Raw genomic sequence first — 27,616 nt, 5'->3', positions numbered from 1 at the left:
AGCGTCACCTCTTGGAGGGTGAGCTGTGTATGCAGAAGGGGATGTATGAGAAGTGAATGAAGCAAATGTGAGACAGCTTGAAAAACAGAGGATGCCACAAAAGACTCCTGGGCCGGATGGAGCGCTGCGCTTTCCTCTCCTAACGCCAGAGGAAGAGAGAAGGGCCTTAGAATAAACGGTGGCGCTGGCTGTCCAGTGTTAGAAGCAGGGAAATTACAGGGAGGAGAAGGTGTCTGTAGCCAAAACCGAGCCCTTCTGTCTTTTCACGTTAAACAAAGGCATGAGCTCTGTGGAAGGGCCCGTAGGCGCAGGCACTGGCAACGTGTAGCCGCCGTACAGCCTCCACCCGGATTCCTTGTTTTTATAAAGGATGTATTTATTTATTTCTCCCCATCCCTCCATATTCTGCTCTCTGTGTCCATTCGCTGTGTGCTCTTCTCTGTCTGCTTGTATTCTCATTAGGCATTTCCGGGAACCAACCTTGGGACCTTCTGGAGTGCGAGAGAGGCGATCCTTCCCTTACACCACCTTAGCTCCCTGGTCAGCTGCGTCTTTTATTATTTCTCTTCTGTGTCTCTTTTTGTTGTGTCATCTTGCTGCACCAGCACTCCATGCGGGCCAGCTCTCCTTCATCAGGCCCTGGGGTTCGAAACCTGGACCTCCTATATGGTAGACGGGAGCCCGATTGCTGGAGCCACATCTGCTTTCCCGAACTCCTTGTTAACAGAACCCTGATTTTGTTTGCAGTGCTGCACCCTGCCTCAGGTGGCATACTTGCAGTTCCAGCCTCCATACCAGCTGGGCAGGTCCTTGTGATACATTTCTAACTGGTGGAGCAGAACGGGATTTCTGGGGAACAGCTGTGTCTGGTAGTGCCGGGCTGGTAGTGCCCTTTCCTCCCCTTTCTGCCATGATGGCTAAAGCTAACACTGCAGTTGGAGCAGCTTGTGGGGCCCTCGAGGGTCAGGCAAAGAAAATGGCACAGCCTTGATGTTACAAGCTGCTGCCAGGCCTGTCTCCTCCAGACTTACTTGCTATGTGAGAAGACGAATTCCTATTTATTTTATACTTACTTGCAGCTGAATGCATTGCTAAATGATAAGAGACAGGTTTATGCAGGATATCGGTCAGAGGTCGAATTGAAAAGGAAGTTAGTGTCACACTTGGGGCTCTTGGATTGCTGGGCTGACGTATCTGGACTTGAGTCTGTGGTCAGTTTGCTGTCCATGCCATTGAAGGTCATGAAGGAGCCCGTGGTTACGTTCTCAAAGGGTTACAGGGAAGACATGCAGGGTAGTTGTCATTGAAGAGGCAGTGGAAATAGAGGGAACCACTTATGAAAGGAATATTTTGAAAGTGCAGGTGTCTCAGATGAATGACTGATATGGGAAACTGGGGTTTGGGAGAATGTTGAGACTGATAACCTTGAAAGTAATAAAGATACCAAGAAAATAGAGGGAAAACACGCAAAGAATTTAACAGAGGGCCGTGGCAATGTGGTAGACAGGGCAGTAGTTGGGAATGTTTACTATTCAGTTTTCCTTCATGGTCAAATTTAAAAATAAAGAATAAACCCACATTACTCTTAAAGATTTATTTTTTATTTATATCTCTCCCCTTCCCCGCCCCCCCACATCCCTACCCTCCTACCCCCCTCCCACCCCCTCCCTCCCCAGTTGTCTGCTCTCTGTGTCCATTCACTGTGTGTTCTTCTGTGTCTGCTTGTATTCTTGTCAGCGGCACCAGGAATCTGTGTCTCTTTTTGTTGCATCAGCTCTCCATGTGTGCAGTGCCACTCCTGGGCAGGCTGCACTTTTTTCATGCGGGGCAGCTCTCCTTGTGGGGCCGTACTCCTTGTGCATGGGGCTCCCCTATGCAGAGAACTCACCTGCATGGCACGGCACTTCTTGCGCACATCAGCACTGCACGTGGGCCAGCTCACTGCATGGGCCAGGAGGCCCTGGGTTTGAACCCTGGACCTCCCCTGTGGTAGGCAGATGCTCTATCCATTGAGCCAAATCCACTTCCCAACACATTACTCTTATTAAGGAAGTTTAAGGATTAAGAGGTAAAAAAAAGAAAATAATATGAATATCAGAAATACCAAGGTTTGGAAAAAATATGTGTTCCATTTTAGACATGTTTAGTTTGAGTTAACCAAGGACATGTATTGCAAGAGAGTCAGGGCTTTAGGTAAGAGGTCACAAAGTAAGGAAGCAGATGTGGCTCAACCAGTTGGGTGCCCGCCTACTACACAGAGGTCCTGGTGGCTCCTAATAGAAGACGAGCAGATGTCGCCTCCTGCTGCAAGGAGCCGGATGCCTCCCCTACCGCAACACGCAGATGCCACAGCCAGCAGGCACCACAGCCCACGGGAAGTGGCTGTGGCTCAGGCCATTGGGTACTTACCTCTCACGTGGGAGGTCCCAGGTTCAGTTCCTGGTGCCTCCTGGAGAAGGCGAGCAAACAATGAGTAGATGAGAGAACCATGGGGGGTGGGGGGTGGGATAAATGAAAATAAAGTAAAAAAAAAAAGTCACAAAGTAGAGATTTGAATGTCTTCAGGCAATGGTTCTCAGCTGCCTGGCCTGTGAATTATAATTCCCTTTATAATATAAAGCATTAATTATAACGCTTTATATAGACATTGATGTGAGCCCCACTCCTGAGATTCTGTTTCACTGGCCATTGGGCCTTGTTATTTAAAAAACAAAACAAAAACTCCCAGGTGAATCAGTCAAGGAGCTTCTGTGTAGTGTGGTGTCATTTTCAACCCTGTCTGCCTGGAAGAATCACCTGGGGAAGGTAACAAATACCTGCTCTGCCCCATCACTCGGAGGTTCCAGCTCATCCAAAACTGAATGGGGTCTAGAGTCGTGGTTTTTCAAAGCTCCACAGGGGGGACGTGGCTGTGGCTCAATCAGTTGGGCTCCCGCCTACCACATGGGAGGCCCTGGGTTCGCGTCCCGGGGCCTCCTGGTGAAGGCAGGCTGGCCTGTGCGCCACAGAGAGCTGATACAGCAAGATGACGCAACAAAGGGAGACAAGCAGATACAGAAAAAATGTGCAGCGAATGGACACAGAAGAGACAGCAAAGAAAGGAACAAGCCGCAAGGGGGGGAATAAACAAATAAATATTTTTTTTAAAAAAAGCTCCACTGGGGATCCCAGTGCGAGGCCAGGGTTGGGAGGCACAGGTGTGGAGGAGGTGACGGGACTCAAGGAGAAAGTCCAGCATGACACAGATTTTTATCAGGAGTTAAACCGTCCTATCCCCTTCCTGCATGAAAATCAGGAAAAAATTAGATCCAGGTGGCCATGCCTTCAGTGTTATCCTCAAGGGCGCCTTCAGATTGCCTGCAAGAGAGAGATGGGTGAGGGCTGCTTTGATGGGCAGCAGCCTGCTGCAAAGATTCCTGGGGAATACGGCAGCCAGGTGACAGCCGTCGTTGCAGAGTCATAGCGTGCAGTGGAGGTGCTGGGATCGGTCATCTCGCCCGCCCCTGCCGTGCTCCCACAGCCACAGTGCCTCGGTGCCTCCCTCCTACCAGCCCACGCCCCCCACTTTCCTTCCCCGCAGCCCTCCTGGGCGCCTTGCTGTTCGTGGAGCACCTCAGGGCCTTTGCGCTTACTGTTTGCTCTGCCTGGAACACTTTGTCCCTGGATATCTGAGTGGGTTGCCTTTTCTCTTCGTTCAGCCCTGTGTCCCGTTGCCACCTTATCAGACGGGCCTTTCCTAACACTTCCCTCTGAAATACGCATCCTCCCTCCCACGGCAGCCCCTTAAGCTGCTCTAATTTTGAATTTCCTCTCGCACTCTCACCTCCTGACATTCTTACCTGTGTCTTTATTCTGTTTCCTTTCATTAGGGGAGCGGGACTTGCCTTGTTCCATGATATTGCTCAGGACCCAGAGCAGCAAGCTCACGTCCTAGGTTGAGTGAATGACTAGCACCTGCTGCCAGAGGCACCTGGCGTGGCCGATGGGGAGGGAGGGCAGAGCCGTGCAGCTTGGTGGCTTGTGTTTACTTAGTGCCCTGTTGAGCCCCGGTGCTGGGCAGGCAGTGTTTACTGAGTCAGTAACAAGGCAAAGTATTGAGACTAGGAAAAGATGAGCAAGGAAGTTAAAGGATCCAGGGAAGAAAAAAAATAACACGAAAAGTGTACTCCACACCCAATATGTTTGGAAACGCATCAAAAGAATCACCCTCTAGTTGTTTCATAGGAGGGAAGCCATAGTCTTGTTTTTAAAATATTCTTTTTCAGATTGTCACTGGAGTTGTGTATATTCTTTCACTTACTCATTTTATAGTGGCAAGAACTAGAGGAGAGCTTTAAAAATCCTCCTGGTGTGAGAATGAGCTGAAGATAGACATGGAGCTGGGGTGGAGGTCGGGTGAACGTCTGTGTTACTCTTGAAGAAGCATGCTCAAGTTATTGGTTCTATCATTGAAAAAAAATGCCAAGGTCTGCTTCCTTTGCAAAGTTTAAGATGTATCCAGAATTCAAAAGCACGAAGAGGTCCATTTTCACCCACCGTCATCTTTCTGTGTATTGTTTTGTATCTTACTTCCTGTTTTTACTAATAAACTGCTACTAGGAGATTTAGTAGAGGAAAATAATTGTTTGTGATTGATAGGGTTCCAAACTTTTCCGTGCCCAGAATTGCCCATCCACTAAAAACAAGCTAACTAAAACAAAATCACACTGCCTCATTATGCCAGAACACTGTGAGACCATTCATGTAATAAAAAGCTTGTGTTGGAATTTTGTTTAACTTTAAATAAGATCCTGGCCACCTCCTGTGGGCGAATCTCCGTTCATAAGGGAGGGCTTCTCAAAGCAGCCAAATCCTGAAATATTTTCGGCATTTGAGGTAGCTGTTCCTGTTTTGTCAGCCAGAGACTGTACTAGCTTTGGGGATGGAAGCGTGAATAATCTTGTTACAGTTCCTGGCTAAATAGCCTAGGACACGGGGCCTCAGACTTTCTTAAAGGCCTTGTGGTAAATATTTTAGGCTCGAGGGCCGTCAGGTCTCTGTCAGAACCAGTCCACTCCACTGCTCTTGTAGGTAGAAGAATGGATATGCCTGTGTTCCAATAAAACTTTATTTATAAAACACTACACAACTCTGGCAGATTGCATTTGACCTGTAGGTGCAATTTGCCCAACCCCCTGGACTAGAGGATAAAAATAGGATTCATGGATCAAATTATTTAGCGGATCTATAGACCTTTAAATGAATGGATTTTCTTTCATTTTATTGTGATAATGTATATATAATCCAAAATTTCCCATTTTAAACATTTTTAAACGTACAATTCAGTGGAATCAACCACATTCACAATGCTATGCAACCATGACTACCATCCATTATCAAAATTCTTTTATCACCCAAAACAGAAACTTTGTATCCACTAAGGAAAATAGCTCCCCATTCCTCCCTTTCTGCAGCCCATTTGCTTTCTGTTGCTATGGCTCTGCTTATTCTAGATATTTCAAAGACGTGGGCTCTTAATATTTGCCCTTTACATCTGGTTTATTCACTTAGCATGATATTTTCAAGTTCATTCCTGTCATCGCATCGATCAGGACTCGTTTCTTTTTTTGGCTGCTTGGTATCCCTTTGCGTGGATATATACCACATTCTGTTTATTCATTCATCTGCTGAGGAACACCTGGGTTGCTTTCCATTTACTGGCTATTGAGAATAATGCGGCAATGGAGTAAAGGGTTTTTTTTTGTTTATTTGTTTTTGTTTTTAAACAAATTAATTTTATTGATACATATTAATAAAGCATACACTTCATCTGAAGTGTACCATCTGTGGCATTTGGTGTAATGACATAGTTGTGCATTCATCACTTCGATCATTACTAGAGCATTTTCATTATTTCAATGATAACAATAATGACAAACAGTCACCTCTCAATCTCTCTCTGCTTCCCCTGCCATTTCTGGCTATTCTTGCACACCTATTCATTTCTTTTTAAAAGCAGTTTTTAGGAGATACATTCCTGTACTGTATGATTCATCCAAAGTATATAATCAGTGACTTTCAGTATAATCACAATGTTGGGCATTCATCACCACAATGGAGTAGAAGGTTTTAAGTCAATTTCTTTACTTGGATTTAAATAGTGGTAGGGAAAACTGAAAAAAAAAATTCATATTTGGTAATTTAGTGGCATGTTCCTAAGTAGCATTACCATATTAGCTTAAAAATTGCTGTAACAAGTTGCTTTAATGTTCTGTGCTCATGATGATGTGAGCTTTCTGTTGTTTCAGAATACATCTTTCAGCCTGAATATTACTCTAAAAATAAAACTGATTTTCATTCAAGATCCATCAAATGACTAAGGCAGCTGTAAGGCAATGAATTACTCCGAAGTAATTAGATCCTTTAAAAATAGTTAATGCTGATGCAGATTGAAATTCTGTATTTGGTTTTGGGGGAAATGAGTATTTTTGTGTATTAAAAGAAGTATAGTTTGTCTTCGCATCTGTTAATAGGCAAGGATGTCCTTGGTTAATATTGCTTTTCCTGTTATGACAAAGCTCCTTCTCTGGTTTTTGTCTGGATCCTCCAGCTCTCCTAACCATGGCGTTGTCTGTGATTCCTTCTCCTGTGCATTTGGTTGTTTGTAAGGGCAACCTGGCCATCGGGAGAGGTGGTAAGATGCCGCTCCATGCGGTTGTTGCTGATGACTCTTCTTTATCTTTCTTTGAATAAAAGTTCCTTTGTTCACTATTTCCTCAGCACAGAACAGAGGATTTGTATGGTGAGTTTTCATTCTCCGCATCTCTGTATTCCAAGGGGAACACACTTGCTTCGCTCTTTCAGTTCTGCAGTGCACCTGTAGGGTACGGAGGCCTTGTGGCTGCGGGTAGAGCAGTGACCATTGACAGGTAGAGTCAGCTCTTGAAGACATTCATTTTAGTTTGAGAAGCCACTGTGAGTGCTGTTGTTTGTACCCTAGAAGACACCTCTTCCTTCTTTCCCAAATGCTCAGCACGAGCCCAGTGATGGGAGCGAGAAAGGGATGTGTTCTGCTTTTTGCACCATTTTACCCAATCTGCCATTTTGTCCCTGTTTTTCAATGTCACTGAATTTTAGTTCTGATATTCTTACAGGTATTGTATGCTGCAGAGATTTCAAACACCAGTCCAAATTGCGAACACAGGAATGATTTGTTTGGTTCACATATTGTTAACTCTTTGAATTGGTTACCAACATTTAAAAGTCAAGTGATTTCAGTTTTTAATGGCCAAAAACTTAAGCTATAGCTGTCTCTTTACCTTTTGTGTTATCCAGACAGCAGATGTTGACCCACTTTTCTTTAATGGTCTTGATTTGTTTTCTTTCCCAGGCTAAAGATCTAATAATCACACCAGCCACCATTTTAAAAGAAAAACCAGACCCGAATAGTCTGGTTTTTGGAACTATTTTCACGGATCACATGTTGACAGTGGAATGGTCTCTAGAGTTTGGATGGGAGAAACCTCATATCAAACCTTTTCAAAACCTGTCGTTGCATCCTGGCTCATCAACTTTCCACTATGCAGTGGAAGTAAGTATGTGGGAATTCATGGTGATATACTTGTACTTCACTATGGGTGCAAGTGACCCATCTGCTGAAATCACTTTATCATATCTACTAGAGGAAATCATTAATGTCTTAAAAAATTATAGACAGTTGGATTGAGAATAAGTCTTAGGAACTAGTTTTTCAGATATTCTTGAATTTTCAATAAGAATGTCATTTAGAGCAAGTAGGAAGGACAGTTGGTAGGAAAACTTACAATCACAATCTAGTGCTGTTGATAGATTGTGTGGTATGGAATATATCTCAATAAAACTGCTTTTAAAAAAAAGTTAATACTGTTCATATTTAACTAAGTCACCTCAGGTCTTTTAATGACTGAGAAAGGGTCATTGAATACAATATTATGGTTAGATGTTAATGGATGTTTTTATGACTAGCAATATTGTGTATTTACATATGTTAAGGGACATGTAATTAAATGCCCTCCTTCAAGCATGAGTTGCAATAATTATAAGCATAAAATATTTAGAGAATTCTTTCCCTGGCTGTTCTCATGATACACAATTAGCCAAATGCACAACGTACCCCTTATTCTCTCGATCCCCATATTATTTTGCTCCTTTTTAAAGTACTGGACATTATTCCCAGAATTCTGCAGGTACTAGAAATAAGCCAGGATCTACCTATTAAGGGACTTAAAGACAGTAAATATTCATAATGATAATGATGAAAAAGCCCTGAACTGCTGCAACGTGCAAAGAAGGGTACTGAGTACCTTCAGTGGGTCATTTAGTTTAGTTCTCTTAAATGAGAATGCATTCGGTTAAGCATTTCTGTTCTGGAGTCAGGCATCCTGGGTTCAAATCCTAGTTCTGTTGCTCTGTAGAGACCTCCGTAACTTGGGAAATTCACTTAATCACTTTGCTTTTTAATTTCATTATCTATAAAATTGGAGTAATCACAATACCTACTTATAGTAAAATAAGGTAAATAAGGCAATTTATTGAAGCATATAAAACCATGCCTTGATATATCAAACACTCAATTAATACTAGCCATTATTACTAACCCTGGGGCCTATGACTATATCTCAATTATAGAAGCAGGCTCAGGAAAGTGAAGTTCCTTGCCTGAGATTAGAGCGGTAAGTGAGGGAGCCAGGGCCCCTGTGCAGAACTCAGCCCAGCAGCTACTCCTCAGTGCATGCACTAAAATGACCAATGAAGCTGTTCAGCTGACTTCTTCAAATTTATAAATGCAAATGGCGTGCAAGGTTTCCCTGTCCAGAAATAGCCACAAAAATCTATGCTTTGTATATATATATATAAATCAGTTGGAGGACAATTTTTTTTTCTGGATTTTCTACATATTTAATCATATCTATGTCATGATCCATGACAATTTTTTTTCCCCCAAAACTCAAGTTTCATTACTTCTGGCCTTTCTATTCTGTTCACATAATATTGAATTAAAAAGTGGTTATAGCAGGCAATTTATGATATTCCCAGAGGAAAGCTTTTACATTTTACCATTAAGTAAAATGTTTGCTGCAGTTTTATTGTAGATATCAATTAACACTTAAGGAAGTTCTCTGTCCTCAGATATCTAGGAAACTTTTTTAAAAAATCATAAATGGATGTTCCGTTTTATTAAATGTGTTTAGTGTATCTAATGAGATGATAATACCGTTTTTTTCACAGAAGCCAATAATATAATGAATCATATTAATTGATTTTTTAAAATGTTCAGTCATCCCCCATTCCAGGGATAAATCCAGTTGAGTCATACTGTGTTATCTTTTTATATATTTTGCATCTATATATGAAATTATTATATAACCTTTATTTACATTTGAATCTACACTAATTATGTGCAAATTTAAAACTGTGAAGTAAAAGGAACCTTATGAAGTTTATGTATTTATTTCTAGGAATGCTTCTTGCTTTAAAATCTATTTTGTCTTATATTTAGTAGTATAATCTTACCAGCTTTATTTTAGAAAGTATTTGCATGACATGTCTTTTTCTGGAGCTTTTTCTTTCACAGGTTGTCAGATGAGTCCAATCTGACCACCTTATCTTCTGCTTGAAGCTTTAGTCCTCTTATAATTCAGAAATCACTGATGCATATGCACTTATAAATACTATATCTAATTTGTGCTTTTTAATTGTGCTGTACGATTTTCATTTCTTTTTTCTTTTCCCTCATGTTAAGGCTATAGAGCTCTCTAAAGGTCCTACTTTTTGTTATCGTTTCCTAATTTCTATGATTATTTCTTTTTTGATTCCGGGTTTATTCAGTAATGGATTTCTTATTTTGCAAATGTGGATATTTTCTAGTTTTATTTTATTTCTGATGTTGGTTTCTGGCTTACGTTAGAACCATGTGAAAAGAATATGTTCTCTGCGTTTGGTTTGTGCGGGATTCTGCACATCCGTCAGGTAAGTTTCTGGTTCTGGCTGTCCAGTTCCTGCTTCTCTCTCCACTCTTTTAGCCCATTTGTTTTATCGCTTAGTCTGTGTTAAATTTCCCACGAAGGTTCCTGCCTTTTCTCTGTCCCTCCATTACTGGTTCGTGCCTGGCTTAGGCGGCCTTCGGTGCCTGCCCCCGGCGGTGCCCGCGGTGGCGCGTGGCCTGAGAAAGGTGACAATGGCCGCCCCGCGGTGCTGCTTGAGCGGCCTTGTCCCCGTGACTTGGGGGACCGAGCCAGCTTTGGTCACATCCAGGTCACCCACTGTTCAGAGCTTCAGTGAGGCTGATTAATGACAGGACACGTGTCCCATAGTTTGGGGCGACCTTTGTCACCTGGGCCATTAGCCGCCGTTCCGTGGCTCGAGAGGTCGCCTTCCCCGTGCACTGACGTGCTACTTGGCAACATGGCTCCTGCGAGGCAGAGGGTGACCGAGCTCCCCCTGGATTCCAGTAACAAGCGGATTTCTTCTGGACCCCGGTTTCCATAGCCAGCCCTAAGCCCTGCTGGCTCTTCTAGATTCAGGTCGACAGCTTTTTACCACGGAGTGAGCACTCCCAGGAAAGTCAGTCTTTGGCCCAGGGATTCTTTCCCTTTAGTTTTTCCCCAAAGTAAGAGTCATTTCTCCTTTCTTTCCAGTTATTTGAAGGATTGAAGGCATTTCGAGGCGTAGATAATAAAATTCGCATGTTTCGGCCAGACCTCAACATGGCTAGGATGTACCGATCGGCCGTGAGAGCCACTCTGCCGGTAGGTAAGCTGTAGAGAGTCTTCCGTGTTTCCCTGGCTGTAATGGGTCGCTCCGAGTTTACCACGGAAGGACCTCAGAATACAAGCTGTGTGAACATTAAATCGTTTCTGGTCTACTTCGTAATTAGCAAGGTAAAACTACCAGGAAGTAACCAATATCATTTGGTCTTTCCTCAATGTTTCTATTGCATTATCAGTGTCTGATGTGAGAGAAAACAGGGTGAGGAAGCAAAATATGCCTCAGGCTAAAATAAATAAAATTTAAAGGTCACGTGAATTGTAATATTGAAAACGGACAGTACGGTGTGAGCACAGATATTTTAGGGGTATTTTGCCTCATTGCTTTGGCTGCTGACAGTGATTTGATTAATTATTTAAATAAAGTTTTCTTTTTTTCTTTAATTTTTATTGAAGTATATCATTCATACATGAACACGCATAAGCAGTAAGTGTATAGTAAAGGTTGCGAACTTACAAAATACACATACGTAACATCACACAGGGGTCTTCTACATCACCCCTCCATCAACTCTTTGCATTGGTGTGAAACATTTGTTACAAACTATTCTAGAACATCGTCAAAATATTACTACCAACTATGTTCCTTATCTTACATTTGGTGTATTTTTCCCCCAACCCATACTATTTTTTTTTAAAATATATTTTTGTTACAGATATTGTGAACTTGGAAAACAATCATACAGATGTGTAGGATATTAAAGTGGTTACTCAGGTTTGCGAGATCCTGGCTGTAACACTGTTTCAGGGCGGAATTCACTAGAAGACAGGCTGGATTTAGGCCCTGAGGTTCCCACTTAGGCAGGAGGTGATTTAGATGCTTTTTGGCCCTGAGGCATGGCGGGGTTGCCTTTCTGAACCCAAAGAAGTTGCTTTCTTTTACGTAGTCAGTACATCTGACCTTCAGGAACCTGGCCCAAGCTGTCCATTGAGGAGTCTTGGGGACAGCTAGAGTCAAGTAGCTTCTCCTTCACAGCCAGGCTCTTCCTTCCTCTGCTTATTTTTAACTCAGCCTTCACCCTCTTGAGGTGCTGCAATATATTTGCAAAAAGGAAACTCAGGTAAGTGCTTTGGACTATGTCCTAGTCCCATCGTTCTACGTCTTACAGACTGATCATGGGCAAAGACCTTAAAATTGGGCTGAAGGAAAGGGGAGTGACATTTACTGGACAACCCCTCTGCTACAGAGACCATGTTATGTGGATTCACCTTCCTTGCCTGTCGAATCATAGCAATGAACCACTGTCAAGAAGGTAGTTAGTGTACATTTTTGTAGCGCCTCTCTACAGAGGAGGAAATGAAAGCCCAGACAGGTTGTGTGGCGCGCCCAAGGTCACAGTGACAGAGCCAGAAATTGGATCCAAGTTTTAAAATTTTTAATCATTTTCTTTCCACTAAATCTTATCATTAGACAATAATACCCGAGATCTGAGCAAGTGATACAGGGTGATAGTGTGTGTCTCATGAGGGGCACTTCCAGTTGCCGGGGCATGAGTATGCTGCAATTGCTGGTATGGGTTAGTAGTGCGATAGACAAGTCCCGATGTCATGAGCTCAATTCGGATGCTTATTTCTGACTCCTTCCTTGGGTAACTGGTCACAAGCTCTTCAAGTAAATTTTTCTGCTCTACAAAGTGAGTAGAAACTACTTAAATTATTTTACATGCTGCCACTTACCTAGTGTATGAAAAAAGTTTTCTTCTTGAAAACTTTTGCTTTTGCACAATTTTCTATTGGGTTATCTGTCTCTCTCATTAATCCCCAGACTATCTTTATATATTCTTGTAATGATCCTTTGTTGGTCATATACTACAACTACCTTCAACCCAGTATGTTGTTTCTTACATCTTTTGAAGAACAGTAGTCTTTAAGCTTTAAATAGTCAAAATTCATCAATTTTTTCCTTCATGATTTATGTTTTATGTCACTTATTTAAGAAATCCTTATTTTATTATAAGTCTTAATGTTTTATCACATGCAAGTATTTGATCCAATGATAACGGATTTTTTTGTACAGTAAGAGGTAGGGATCGAATTTCTTATCTTTCCTAAATTTTAAACAGTCAAACTTCCATAGGAATCCTTTCTTATTGCTGTAGTGGGAGAAAATTCCTCCATTCATTACGGTTTCCATTCTTTCAGGTATTTGACAAGGAAGAGCTCTTAGAGTGTATTCAGCAACTTGTGAAATTGGATCAAGAATGGGTCCCGTATTCAACATCTGCTAGCCTCTATATTCGTCCTACACTCATCGGAACTGAGGTGCAAACAGACTTCCGGTTTGGGGGTACTTTGTGGGGCAAGTTTTCAGTGCTTCTTCTTGTGTGAAACTTGTAGCATGTAGTTTGAACTAGCCCCCAACACCATTCTTAATGAGTCCTTCTGGTGCTCGTCAAGACGAGGGGTCAGTAATAATTTTCTGTTAAAGGAGCAGATAGTAAATATCTTAGGCTTTGCAGGTCATGTGGTATCTGCCCTGTAGTGTAAATGCTGGTGTGTAAATGAATAAGTGAGTAGGCAATGAGCAAAGCTAGTGGCTCCAAGCTTACTGATATAATTCCTCTCATCCAGGCAGCCCTTCTCCAGGGTACAGGTGGTAACGTTTCTGAAATTTGGGGGAAGGGAGCATTGCTACATTTATTTTCATTTTCCTGTAGTTTTAGAATTACTTGCTAAGGAGTGGGAGTGGAGGGAAGACAGAAAATGCTGAAAAGCTTCACAGTTGGGAGTTAGGGAGGGAACCTGAAGAGCTGGTACGGTGGGTTTAAGCAACACAACCTTAAGACCTGGTTGGTGGCCGTCAATTGGTTGGGTGCCCTTGCAAAAGAATGCGTGGACTTGGAAGTGCCTGGAGTGGCTCAGGCCATTTGAGTGGGTGTCACACGTTATAGGACGACCCTAACTCTTGTCTACTTCCTCTACTAGGCAGAGTGCCCTTATGGAAAGTCGGTGATTTTCTTTATATATCACAGTCACAGATGAAGGGGGTGGGAGATCTTTAGGAATAGAAGAGTCGAGACAGCTCTTTTCTCTGTCTTGTAGCCATTCCATTTTTTACCTGGTTATTGGATTATTACCAGGTTTTCTACTGGAGTGTATGAATGCAGAAAGCAGGGAAATTCATAGGGCAATGAGAATATATACCTAAAGACTAAGACTCTAGGTAGTGAACTTCATGAGTACAGGCTCCCTAATAAGCTTTACATCTGAGTTGTTGTCTGTATCAGAAACTTCATTCCTTTTTACAGCTGCGTAATGTTCTGTTGAACGCGTATGCCACTTGTTTGTCCTTTCATTTGTCTATGGAGATGTGGCTTGTTTCTACCATTTGGCTGTTGTGAATAGTGCTGCTATGAATGTGCTTATAAATGTAATTGTTTAAGTACCTGTTTTCAATTCCTTGGGGTATATACCTAGTGGTGGAATGGCTAGATCAGAATAATTTTATGTTTAATTTTTTGAGAACTCACTAAAATGCTTTCCACAGCAGCCACATCATTTTACTTTCCCATCAACAATGTATGAGGGTTCCAGTTTCTCCACATCCTCACGAGTACTCATTATTTTCCTTTTTTTTTTTTAAATTATAGCCATCCTAGTAGGTATTATATAGTATCTCATTGTGGCTTTCACTTACATTTCCCTACTAACTAATAATGTTGAGCATCTTTTCCTATGGTGATTGCCTACTAGTATATCTTTGGAGAAGTCTCTCTTTAAGTCCTTTCCCTTTTTTATTTTAAAATTGGTTTGTCTTTTTGTTGCTGAGCTGAACAATATTTATTAATTTGGTCAGTATATTTATATTCTAATTAATGATATAGGCAGAAAAGACAATTACCTATAATTCAGAAATGGGCATGATATGAATAACATCCAGTAGAGTATATGGACTGAAACTGTGCACCACACAGATGTTACACAATTTATTCTGGTAATTACCATGCATTTTCTTTCTACAGTGGCTACATTTGGTATATTAGCTAATGGCTGGAGGATTGGTGCCAGCGGCTTCCAGCTTGCTGGGATTCTTTTTTCAGGGGTGACCAGCTTTTATCTGTCTTTTTTTGTTACTTGGTTTCATGGTGGCCTCCGTCTTGTCACTTTCTTAGAATAATTTCAAGCCCACCTATGTGTCAGTTATCTGATTTTTTTGGTTCTGTCTTCTGCTGGCAGACATTTTCCTTTTTCTTTCCTGTTATTTTCATGGATAGATTATAAATCTAACTGGGTCTTCTTTCCAGGTTTGCTGATTTCTTTAAATGAACAAGTGTATGTTCAGTAACTTACTAAGTGATCTGACCACCTAGCTGATCACATGTGCATGGTCTCTCTTCCCTGAAACGGTACTACTTGTGCATTTGAACACTCACTGTTCTACCATAGACATATTGGGTGCCTGCCCGGGCCCAAATCAGATTTGGAACTCTGCACGTAAAGAAAGTCTCCTGAGATTTCTTAACCATTTTCAAGAGAATCATCATCACCCTAAGACTTGTGTAATTAAGTCAAAGGAATTAAATATATGCTTGGCAGTCCATAATGGTTTACTCCAGTGATTATGAACAGGCACCAACATGGAAATTTTTGTATCTTTGCAAGCTGAATTTCATACTAAGGACAGAGTGTTGTGTTCATTTCACAGGCCGTGATAAAACGGTCTAACATTAATTATTGCTTCATTAAGATTCAGTTGCTGCCATGTCATTAGGGAGTGGCTGCCACCAGTTTATGAATTTCATTATACCTGCGAAGGGTGCTTTGCCTTGCCATGAATCTTTACATGACTTGTAATTAACTGACCTTTCGCTTTTAATTATTTTTGTGGATGCTTAGATATTATACCAAAGGTTTCTGTGCAATTCCTCATGTATCTTCCAGTTTTCTTTGATTAGTAATTGAATCCCATTGCTAAGATCTTTTTAAATTTAGGATTACAAAAAACATAAACTATATTTTTGGACCATATTTAAACACGAGGGCCCCAATGGGTGGAAAGTTGAAAACAATTTTTTCTGTAGGGTTCACATTATAAAACAAAGCTAACATTAATATTTAAACCTCTTAAAAGAAGTTAAAAGTTGACAGTAAAATGAATCTCATTATAAAAAGCCTCTTCATTAAAAAAAGGATTTGGGGTTCATTTTTTTTTTTTAGTAGGATTCACTTTCATTTTTTTTTTCAAAGATTTATTTATTTATTTTATTTCTCTCCCCTTCCCCACCACCCCAGTTGTCTGTTCTCTGTGTCTATTTGCTGCGTCTTCTTTGTCCGCTTCTGTTGTTATCAGCAGCACGGGAATCTGTGTCTCTTTTTGTTGCGTCATCTTGTTGTGTCAGCTCTCCGTGTGTGTGGCACCATTCCTGGGCAGGCTGCACTTTCCTTCCCGCTGGGTGACTCTCCTTACGGGGCGCACTCCTTGCACGTGGGGCTCCCCTACACAGGGGACAACTCTATGTGGCATGGCACTCCTTGCGCGCATCAGCACTGTGCATGGGCCAGCTCCACACGGGTCAAGGAGGCCCGGGGTTTGAACCGCGGACCTCCCACAGGGTAGGCACATGCCCTAACCGCTGCGCCAAGTCCACTTCCCTTGGGGTTCATTTTAACCAATGTTTTCTGAAGTATTTCTTTATAGGTTGTTAAAACCTTAAAGAGAAACTAAAAGCCAGGATGTTTCAAACTATTGCTGATTGGGTATCAACTGGTAAATAAGAAAGAACATTAACCTGAACAATTACTAAATTTTCACGTCATCAGAGAAGAAGCTAAAATTATGAGTCAGGTTCAGTAGTGGATATGCAGCAGCCCTCGCAATCCTCCAGAAAGCTGGGCTGTCCTAATGGTGAGCATCTGTCCTGTCCACTCACCCTCTATTCAGGAACTCCTTGTGCAGGTGAAAGCACTCACACCGACAAGCAGACACAGGCCTTTTTCCTCAGGGTCTGGAACATTTGTTTAAAGGTACCTTGGCCACAGCTAATAGCAGAAATGTGCACAACCACAAACTCTTTTCGTTTCAGGAGGTACCGGAAATTGAATCCAGGACCTCGTACGTGGGAGCTACACCAACTCCCAATCACAAACTCTTTTTTTTTTTTTTAGATTTATTTTATTTATTTCTCTCCCCTTCTGCCTGTTGTCCGCTCTCTGTGTCCATCCACTGTGTGTTCTTCTGAGTCTGCTTGCGTTATCTGGCAGCACTGGGAAACCGTGTCTCTTTTTTTTTGTTGCGTCATCTTGCTGTGTCAGCTCTCTGTGTGTGCGGCACCATTCCTGGTCAGGCTGCGCTTTTTTCATGTGGGGGGGCTCTCCTTATGGGGTGCACTCCTTGCATGTGGGGCTCCCCTATGCTGGAGACACCCCTGAGTGGCACGGCACTCCTTGCGCACCTCAGTACTGCACATGGGCCAGCTCATCCCATGGGTCAGGAGGACCCTGGATTTGAACCCTGGACCCTCCATATGGAAGGCGGATGCTCTACCACTTGAGCCATGTCTGCTTTTCCAGCTACAAACTCTTAAATGCCCTTGCCTTGACCATTGCTCCCAGCCTTCTGCTTTCTCAGTTTATCTCACTTCTCAGTCCCATGACATCCCACTCTTTACATGTGAGAGATGGTGGAGTGAGAGAATTCTAAAATGTATCCTGGCTGAGAGTAAGTGTTCTTAGTAAGGGCCGAGACTGATGCTTAGCCCTCGCCCTGCAGCCTGGCCAGAGTCTGCCCACCAGCCCTTGGACCGGATCCCAAGCTGTCCACCCTAGATCTGCAAACTACCAACAGATCTGGAATTTTCCGCTCTTTCAAAGACAGACTGGCTGATAGAGAAGCCGAGATCAGTTCACTTCACTCCTCTGCGTTTCTGGAGTTGAACGCTACCCGAGAAGCAGACCACCAACACCAATCTCAGGTGCACAGAGGACGCCTGGGCTCATGCAGAACAGCCTTTTAGTCTTTGTGCGTAAGCAGCTTCCCAACTGGCAACTTCCCTGGACATCCTTCAGGATGCAGTTTTCACTAGTGCTTGCATTTTAAAATCCTGCTGCCGTTCTGTGAGCGCAGAGAGTCACGCCTGGAGACCAGCTTTGTCATCCCCAGCGGGTCCTTGGTTTCTGGTTCACTCCACAGGAGGCTAAAGGACACAGAGATTTCAAAGGCATGTCTTCCTTTCCTTTTAGCGTCTTATACACTCTTACTATTACTCTCATAGTTTAACCTCTATTTGTAACAGTTTCCGTGAAAGGGTTGCCTTTAGTCCCTGTCTCTTGTATGTTTTTACTGTACCTCTTATCGCTTTTCCCTTCCCAGTTTGCCTCTATAATCACCAAACTCTGGGCAGGTCTGAGCACCGGTTCACACGAAGAAATTAGTAATTGTGACCTTTGGTGTTGCCATCCTCTATGCTTCCAATTTTTATAAGCAATGTTAAAATCTCCTTTGCGTAACCACTTCCTTAAGCATAGTTCATATGAACAGCCCCCTTTTTATATCTTCAAACCTCGAGCCTTGTCTGCAGAGGCCCAGCTTGTTGGCATTGATTTTTGCCTTAGAAAATCAACCTGTTATTATCTGGCACACCTCCTGATGGGTGCCCTCTTGGGACTGGTCTGGCCCATGCTGTTTCGACATTCTCACAGGGGAGGATGGCTGTTATGGTCTTTGTTTTTACTCTTTGGGGTGTGGGTATAGCAGGTTATTTATTCCACTCCTTGTTGGATGGCACTTGTCATCATGCAGTGTATCAGTTCCTCTATTTGTTTGCTTCTTCCTCTCCATCTTTATTCTCACTCTCATTCCCCTTCTTCCCACTGGCAATCATTCTCATGTCTTTAATTTGGAAAGGATGCTCTCTTTTTCACCTTGAATTTCTATTTAACATAGGAAGGCTTCTCTCCTCCTTTCTGTAACCAAATTTAAACTTAGTTAATATGTAAGCAGTGTAGAGCTGCTGGAGGAGTGTAGGCTTAACTCTTAAGCAAAAGAAATGAAGATAAAGAGTACAAGTTTTTAAATTTGACAAATCAAAGTAGGCATTGCTATTTTTTCCTGCTTTCTAAGCCTTTAGGTTTAGTATCGCTGAGTGCTAGTTAAGTGATGTTACTAGAAATACCGTTGGCCTTTTCTTTGTCCATAGAGACCAAACTCTCTGATCATCAGTATTTACTTGGGATTCAGCTGACAAAGCCTTTATGTCACCACTTTTGGTAGATATTTCAATCACTAGATAAGACTAATTTTAAAAATAACAAAAATAAAATGATCAACATTTAATTATTACTTTAGGACCTAATTATTTTTTTTTAATGTTTAGCTATATACAGGTACTTATTATTTAATAAAATTTCCAGATTATTTTAAAGTAAATATAATTGGTAATATCAGAGAAAACAATCTGATAAAACCAGAGGGCCAGTTGCCAATTAAATTATTTGCAACTTTTCCAAGGATCAGGGACTATTTAACAACTCCACAGAGCATCCTTTTCAAATTAGGGGTCATGATATATTAGTAGATCTTGAAATTAATATAGTAGGTTATGGTGAGATTTTTTTCCCACCTGATATAACTATAGAGTAGAAAATGTCAGAGTTCAGGGCATGCAGTAGAATTTTATTTCAGTTTTACACATATACAGTATGGGTGGAGGGGGTGCCAGCCTAAAAATGTATTTCTTACTCTCAGTCACTGATCAAAAAGTCCCAAAGCATTAGTCTCAGAGCTGTCCTCACTTCTCCCAAAAGTGGTGACTTTGGACCAATTTTGTGAAAATTTCTTCTTTTCCTTCATTTTGCTCCCCTCTGTTGGAATCGCTTTGTGGGTCAGCAGTATCACAGAAACTTCTCAGAATGGGAGGGAGGGGAAGTTGAGATAGTGAGTATGGACACATCTTACGAGGAGCTCTGCTGTTTAGTGGAGCAGAGAAGTGGATGGATTCCTGGAGTGGGATGTAGAATAACAAGTATATTTTAGACAAAAGATAAGGTATGGTATATTTCTAATTTAATGGAAATGATCCAGAAGAAAGGAAAAATGAATTGATTCTATCATGGTTTTATTTCTGAAGGTGACCGTGAAGGCAAGAGATCAGACAAGGGACATTAAAACACCTTGCCTGGGGAGGAGATGTGGCTTGAGTGGTTAAGCACCTGTTTCCCACATGGGAGGTCCCTAGTTCCATTCCCGGTGCCTCCTAAAAGCAGGAAAAACAAACAACAAGCAAACAAATAAACCAAGTCAGGGGAGCTGATGTGGCTCAGTGATTGAGTCCCGGCCTCCTGCATATGAGGAGGTCAATCCCCAGCCCTGGTACCTCAAAAAAAAAAACCCCAAAAAACAGCTTGCCTTGCCCTCTCTCCTCTAGCCTGTAGTTTCCCACACATACCCTGCTTTTTCACTAACACCTCAGTATCTTTGGATAGGTTCCTCTCTTTAGTGAACAACTTTACCCCTTCTATCACTTGACTTCCATATTCTATGTGTAGGGGACAAAGGTATACTTATGCTTTGTGGGGTTTACAGATTAGCAAGATGCAGAGAATTAAATAAGCAACTGCCAGACGGTGCAATAGTAATTTTACGAGTCTAAATGTAAGGAAGTGCATGTGCTGGAATAGCAGGTAACATGAGAGCACCTAACCTGGTCTAGCAGGCTCTTATCAGTCACCTTTATATTGAGACTAGAAGGTTAGGACTCCCTATGGGAAGACAGGGAATTGCAGGAGATCGTTCCAGGTAGAGGGAGTAGTATAGCCACAGCCTGTGGAGATAGGAAAGAGAGGAGAAACTGAGGGTTTAAGTTACATGTGATCACGGCGTGCTAGGGTACAAGGGGCATTCTGGGTATAGTGGCAAGAATTTGGGATTAAGAAGGTCTAGAGCTTAATTAGTGTGAAATTTGGGGCAAGTCATTTATTTTGAGACTCAGTTTCCCTGATTTAAAAATTGGAATTAGGGGAGCAGATGTGGCTCAAGCGGTTGGGTGCCTGCTTCCTGCATGGGAGGTCCCAGGTTCCGCTCCTGGTGCCTCCTGAAAGAGGCGGAGACAAGCCAGCAGGCAGCACAGAAGAGGAAGCCGACTTGGGGGCAGCTGATGGGCTCAGTGGTTGGGCGCCAGCTTCCCACACGTGAAGTCCCAGGTTCAATCCCTGGCTCCCGGTAGGTCAAAAAAAACCTGCAAGTATAACTCTTACCTCATGGATTTCCAAGAAGCATTGTATAAATACTGAGGAGGTTATTATTTCTAATCTTTCACCAAATCTCTGAGTTTTTCCTACAAACGCTTCACGAGTCTGCTCTTCCTCCCCTTTGCGACTCTCAATAACACCTAGTGAGGCGCCCCCATGGCCCCCCGCCGCCTATTCCAACGTTCTCTGCCATTTCCCCTCCAACTAATTAATCTTCTTTTTAAAGTACTGATAGGATTAAAAACCAACAACAGAAAAAACAGGCCACTCTTTGGATTAAAAAGCAAAAATCAGGCTGCTCTTATTAAAAACTGTTCTACTGTTGTCCCCAGTGATCTTTTCTCTTCCAGCCCTTATTTTCCTTGCCAGCAGAATTATTCTACCCTCTTAATGCCGCAGTGCTTCTTTGCCTTCCAGGCCAAAACCTACACTCGTGGTGCTTTGCTCAGCTCACTCACCTTTTTCTGCTGTCATCCAGGTAACCGCGGAATCCTGCTTTTCTATAAAGTAGTCTTTTCTGACTGACACAGGAGGAAGTGGTAAAGGGACATGTCTCTTTATTTTCAATCACACCAGTGTCTTGTCCTATGTGAAATATATCTGTATTTAATACTCTTTAATTGTGAGGTATATCTATGAAAGCAAAAAAGAGGCTTCATTTTTTATTTTTTCAGAATTTCAACCTCAAAGTGAGAAGTTATGTGCTTTGCAGCTGAGAGTTTATATTGTTCATTTTCCATGTTTTTTAAAAGCTCCTTTCAACTTTTTATGTATTTAAATAGTCCAAGAAACTGGAAGACTATAAAAGCAATTAAAATGTCTGTAAGGAAATAAGACTTACTGAAGCTGAGTTAAACAACTTGTTGGCTGTCGTCATCCATATTTTCTCTTTATTTATGTGGTTTCTGCTTTATTCACTCAAAAGTCTGACCTTGTCATCATACAATTTTGTTCACTGCCAGTTGATTAATATTATATAATAAACTACTCTTAACTGTCACAGTAGCAGCACAGACTTTAAATTTCTTTCCAGGATATAAAGGAGAATTAAAACAGAGGAACATATAATGGTACTTGAGGGTAGAAAGAGCTCAGTCACGAAGCTTCCTTTCTGGTGGATACAGCTACATTTTATTTATTCTCCATCTTGACCATTTTCAGTAAAGTCACCGAGTTCTTTTCATGAAAAGGCAATCAATGTAAGTCATCATTTAACGATGAAGTTGGTTAAGCTATGATTGACATCAGTACTTCAAGCCTTGTAAAACGTGAACTGGCCTTACTTAAGTTTCAGAAAATAAAATGTTAGTTCACATAACATATTTGCTCAGCATTTAGACATTCTAGTCTATAATTTATCTACTTACTAAGAATGAAAGGTTTATTGAGATGTTTTTCTAGAAATAGATTTAATGCATAGAATTATTTGTTTTCTGTTTGTGCTCTCTATACTACCACCTAGTGGAATAAATTTGTTTACCTGTCAAGTAAGGAACAATGACAAAATCAGAGAAAGAAAGAAATAGCAAAGGTGAAATTTATCTCAGAAAAGTTTTCTATGGTGATGGGTTATTATTATTATTTTGGTATAACACATATTGCACCAAATATATGATTTCAGAGGTATGAAAAGGCATTCAGGTAATATCTACTAAAAGTGTTCAGCTTGTTCACAAATAAGCTATTTTATTCAGAAACTTGGAAGCTAGGTAAATTATTGAGACTCTGTCCTGCATATTGTATCTCTCAGTGTTGTTGAGAAGCTTCTCTTCATTCCTCTTTACAAGGGTCCATAGAAAGGTCTAAAATCTTAAGTTTCAAAATGCCCCTGAAATGCTAGTACTAATTGTGCCCACGCCCTGCTTGGCCCACATCTTTGGAGGGCAGCGGGCTCAGCTTTCCATTTCCTGAGCACTGCCCGATTCTCGGGGCACCATACGCAGGCACGTTTTTGTGCCCATGCGTGTTTTCCCTACCTGATTCTTGATGATCTGGGCATAAGCAGTGGGCTGTGCGTTTTGAGGAGGTAGAATGGAAATTCAGAAAAACGTTTCCCAGTCAGCTTTCAACCAGGTTCACCTAACTTGTGGCAATACCACAAGTCAGCTGGATTCGAGCCTCCTCTTTTGTTCTGTCTTTTGTTCGAGCTTCCTCTTTTGTTTTGTGGCTGTGGTGAAGACTAGACACAAGTGTTTCTTCCCCAGGACTCTCGACACAATAGTCCTACGTGTTTTCCTACTTCTTCTGGCCTGGAATTGTACAAGATACCTCAGTGACTTTTGCCAACCTTGTAAGAGAGACCCCTCGATGGCTTGCTTTTAGTTTCCTAACTTGCCTCCTTAATGAACAACTGCATTTATTTTATTTATTTATTTTCAGTTCAAATACAAAATATAAAAACTCCATGGTGAAAAATGTTATCTTTCCATTCACACTCTTTGCTTTTAACTGTAACTGTGCTGGAAGAATTTGCAAGACTTGCGTTGTTGGCTTGGGCTTTATTTCCCCGTGTTTATGGGAAGGCTGTCTTCCATCTTGGTTACTCAGGGTACACAGATCCCTGAGTCATATCTCCCCTGCCATTTTGAAGGTCCTGAGCTTGTCTTTTGCGTTTACTGCTAACGCAGCTGCACACCTGGCTGACTGATAGCCGACATAGTCAGGTGTGGAGTGGCGCACTCCCCTCTGCCAGTTACCTGCTGAAGGCATGAAACGGAAGAGGAAGTCACAGAAGCAAATGTCCTATTCCACCCCAAAAGGCTAAAGCCAGGACTAAGCCCTCTCCCAACTCCCAGCCAGTGGAATATTGAAGGGTGCTGCGTAGCTAGTCTTCAGAAATGCTTCTCCAAAACCCTGCTGACCAAACCAATGCTCCGTATTGCTTGTCCTGTAAATTCTTAGAAAGCAAAGCAAAAAGAGCCTTCAGGACTCCATCCTTGCTGTGTCCTTCTTACAAGACCGTCGGGCTTTGAGTGATTCCACTTTAGAAGGACTAGCCCCTGTTCCTGGATGGTTAGCCATCTCCTCTAAACTTAGGACTGGTGTCTACACTTTAAATTATAGTTGTGTGTGCTTCTCTTTCATTGCAGTCTTCTCTTGGAGTCAAGAAGCCAACGAAAGCCCTGCTCTTTGTCATCCTGAGTCCGGTGGGACCTTATTTTTCAAGTGGAACTTTTAACCCAGTGACCCTGTGGGCCAACCCGAAGTATGTAAGAGCCTGGAAAGGTGGAACCGGGGACTGCAAAATGGGAGGGTAAGAGCCAGTTTGTATCTCTGTCTAAAGGAGAGAGCCCTTGGACACATGTCCTTTGTCCTTTCAGCCCTGTAAGAAGGCATATATTAGCGTTGAGCATCTATGTGCTAGGGTGCGTTTTTGTTGCATGTTTGGTTTTCCGTGTCTCAAATGTACTCGTTGTTTAAAAGATAACCTGTGGCCCTTCATAAGGGAGAAGCATTGGATGTGATACATAGGCACGGACTAACACTAGTCCCTAACACGGGAGTAAAATTAGTGCTTTGAATTCGTGCCCTGGCGGCCGGTCCTCTCTGGCTGCCGGTTGGTGGTTGGCATTACAGAGCAGCTGCCCTGGGCCGAGGCTGTCGCTGGTGGCACGCAGTGCTGTCTGGGGAAGGTGCCTGCTCCTCTCGAGTGCTGCCTTCGTTGCCACCTGCTGCCAGCTGGCCGAGGGACAGCCCTTTTTTGGCTCTGCCAGGCCAGTCTCGTAAGCCATATGTAGCTGGCTGGAAATAAAAGAGCATTGGAAACGTGTTGGATAATTTCACGGGTGGGCTTGGCTGTGGCTTGGGCATGCCCCAGTGGGAGAACAAGAAGAGCTTGGTGGAGCGGCGTCGGTTCTTCTTTTTATGGGTATCACATACCCAGGGCAGCAGCAGTGCTGGAAGGTGATTCAGTGACCATCTCCCGGTGCCTCAGAGGACACGTAGCAGGTTCCCGGAGCCCTGGGAGAGTCTAGTGTGTGCTGCTGGTACTTTAGAGAGACGTCGACAGCTGGCTTTGACCCCTCTATGGCCTTCTGTATTTCTTTTTTCTACTTAAAAAGAAGGCTAGAAAATTCTATGTCCTGTTCTCTTGCTATGAACTGATATTAACTCAGTATCAGAGAACAATGATCACTTTAGGACAATTAAAAATGAATACTTTGGGGGAACGGATGTGGCTCAAGCAATTGAGTGTCCATCTCCCACATGGGAGGTCCTGGGTTCAGTTCCCAGTGCCTCCTAAAGAGGAAAACAAAAACAAAAAAGAGCCTAAACAAATGAGCAGGGAGTGGATTGGCTCAAGCAGTTGAGCGCCTGACTCCCACATGGGAGGTCCTGGATTTGGTTCCCAGTGCCTCCTAAAGAAAAAAAAACAGACAATGAGCAGACAAGCACAAACAAGCAAACAGAATCGGGAGCCATCTCAGGGATAGTGAGGGAAACGAGGAGCAGGATCAGTTTACTTGGACTCTCTAAGGAGGAGAAGAGAGTAAATCTGGTAAATAAAACCAAAAGTTGTAGGCAGTAACCGAAGTGATGGACTTTTAACTTGGCTGATTACCATTTCCAGGAAGTTCTCAAGCTCTCTACATCTATGCATCCAGCCTGGAGAGGTGCTAGGAGAACACTGATTCTGCTTTTAGTATTACCCTGTTTGGTTGGCAAAGATACTCAGGGAGCGCCTTAGGTTTGCGTGTTATTATTTCTTCTCTAACCCTAATTCAACAGTCATTCCTAAGGATTACGATGCCTGGAGTCAATTGGTATTTGTTAAGTCGCTGCTGATTCTCATAAGGTCGAGAACTTTCTGCTCTAATTTGGAATGACTCAGACCTGCCTTCCTGCCCCACCTCTCTGTTTTAATTTCCCCTCTCCATCTTTCTTAATTTTTTTTTCCTTTTATCCGTTTACCCTTATTCTGCACTTGTGTGAAAGCTTTGATGTCTGAAAGACCTTGCTTTAAAACCCAAGTGCCCTGTGCATTTTACCTGCTAAGTCTCCACCTCCTCAGAGGTCAGACAGGGAGAATAGTACCACCTTACTTGTTAGGATTCAACGAGCTGATGTGAAGTGGTTAGGACAGACAGTGCCTGGCTTGTAAAAACCCGTCAGCAGTTAAATGCATGGGCTTGGGAGTCAGACATATCTGGGAATCTCGCACTATCTGTGTGATTTGTACAATTAAATTTTCTTGCGGTCCATGTCCTCATGAGTATAATAAAGACTTTGATTGTTTTAAGAAGAGTCAATGAAATAATGTGGCTCAGTACCTGCCTGGCAGGTAGTAAATTCTCAAAAACAGTGGTTGATACGATGAGGTGCTCTCACTGTTATTTCATCATCTGGACTGATGTTATCTCTCAAAAAATCAGTTGGATTTCATGCAGTAGAATGAAGGGACATATTATCTCATCTTAATCTCTCCTTTCTCCCAGAGCTTTCTTCCATTTAAAATTATTAACATTTTCTAGGTCGATAGCTTTACTGCTTTTGTTTTTCTTTTCGTATTTCTCTGTCCTCCAAGACACGTATTTTTCTTCTATAATTGGCAGCACATGGGGGGACCCAGATATATTACACTAATAATGCACTTTATGCCTGAGAGAGATTTTTGAGCAAAATCTGTGTTTGTGAAAAAACAATCTATAAATATAATATTTAAACACAAAAACAAATCTTTCCCTTTCAATGCTTTGGAACAGTTGAGGTCTTTTAATTCACTTTCTCTGCCCAGGCAGTTTCATAATGCCCAGGAACTCTGGCTTTGATTCAGCCACAGGCTCAAAATGCTGTTTTTGGAAGCTTCTTTGAAAGGCCAAATATTCATACTGTGAAAATTCCCTGTGTATTTTTTATTAGTGTAACAGGCATTTTACATATGAGGGAGATCACTTCCTCATTTCCAGTTATGGTAAAATCTCACAGATGTGTCTGTGGACTAGAGAAAAGTCAATGAAAATAGTTGCTTTTAAAACTTAATTTCTTAGGATATAGTAGCTTATATAACCTGTTTTTTAGCTTTTTTTGTTATTTTGTTGTATGTTTTTTTTTTTTTAAATAACCCTATCAGGTATAGAAATAAAAAATAAAAGACAAAAATCTGTAAGTATAATATAAAAATGCCTTTTATTTGCCAGATGAAGAAAATGAGGCAAACATGTGGCCTGATTTGCTTATGCTCTCACATAGCCGATCAGGAGAGCTGTAAGACCTGGCTCTGTTGACTGCACATCTCAGCTCTTTCTCCTGAACTCTGCCTGCAGTCTGGTTTCTACCCATTATTAAAAAATACTCATAATTAACTGCTCATTGTCCACTCATCATCCATTTGGGGTCCAAGTGATCTGACTTTCTATGGTCACTAAACAAATCACTCAAAAACACCTCCAGTATATCAGACTTGTCTCATCTCCACACTGACCAGGAATTCACATTTTATCATCTGTTTCTGAAGGCTTTCTAATGAACCTTAAGATTACTTTGGTGCAAGTAAACCTCATCATGGTCCAGATTGTAAGAGTTGTGTATTTGCTGTTCTCCACCGCTTTCTCCTGACTATTTCAGTAATTACTGTTCTTTCAGCTACAAATCAGAAAACCAGCTCCAGCCATCCTGAGCGGTAAAGCCTTCGGCTCCTATTCTGGAGA

The 27,616-nt window shown here is 42.1% G+C and overlaps 1 protein-coding gene across 4 annotated transcripts in view; it reads left to right on the top strand.

Moving 5' to 3' along the window:
- The window catches only part of BCAT1 (branched chain amino acid transaminase 1), a 96,679-nt gene that overhangs the window by 42,097 nt on the left and 26,966 nt on the right, over positions 1-27,616 (top strand). For all 4 annotated transcript variants that reach the window (XM_004479929.4, XM_071210215.1, XM_058282911.2 and 1 more), the window contains 4 exons: positions 7,370-7,570; positions 10,656-10,766; positions 12,927-13,046; positions 24,059-24,222. In XM_004479929.4, the coding sequence (XP_004479986.1) occupies positions 7,370-7,570; positions 10,656-10,766; positions 12,927-13,046; positions 24,059-24,222 (596 nt within the window). The remainder of the gene's footprint in view (positions 1-7,369; positions 7,571-10,655; positions 10,767-12,926; positions 13,047-24,058; positions 24,223-27,616) is intronic.

The sequence above is a fragment of the Dasypus novemcinctus genome, chromosome 20 (assembly GCF_030445035.2).
Source record: "Dasypus novemcinctus isolate mDasNov1 chromosome 20, mDasNov1.1.hap2, whole genome shotgun sequence".
NCBI lineage: Eukaryota > Metazoa > Chordata > Mammalia > Cingulata > Dasypodidae > Dasypus > Dasypus novemcinctus.
The sequence above is the reverse complement of the archived record's forward strand: the minus strand, read 5'-3'. Positions and strand labels throughout refer to the sequence as shown.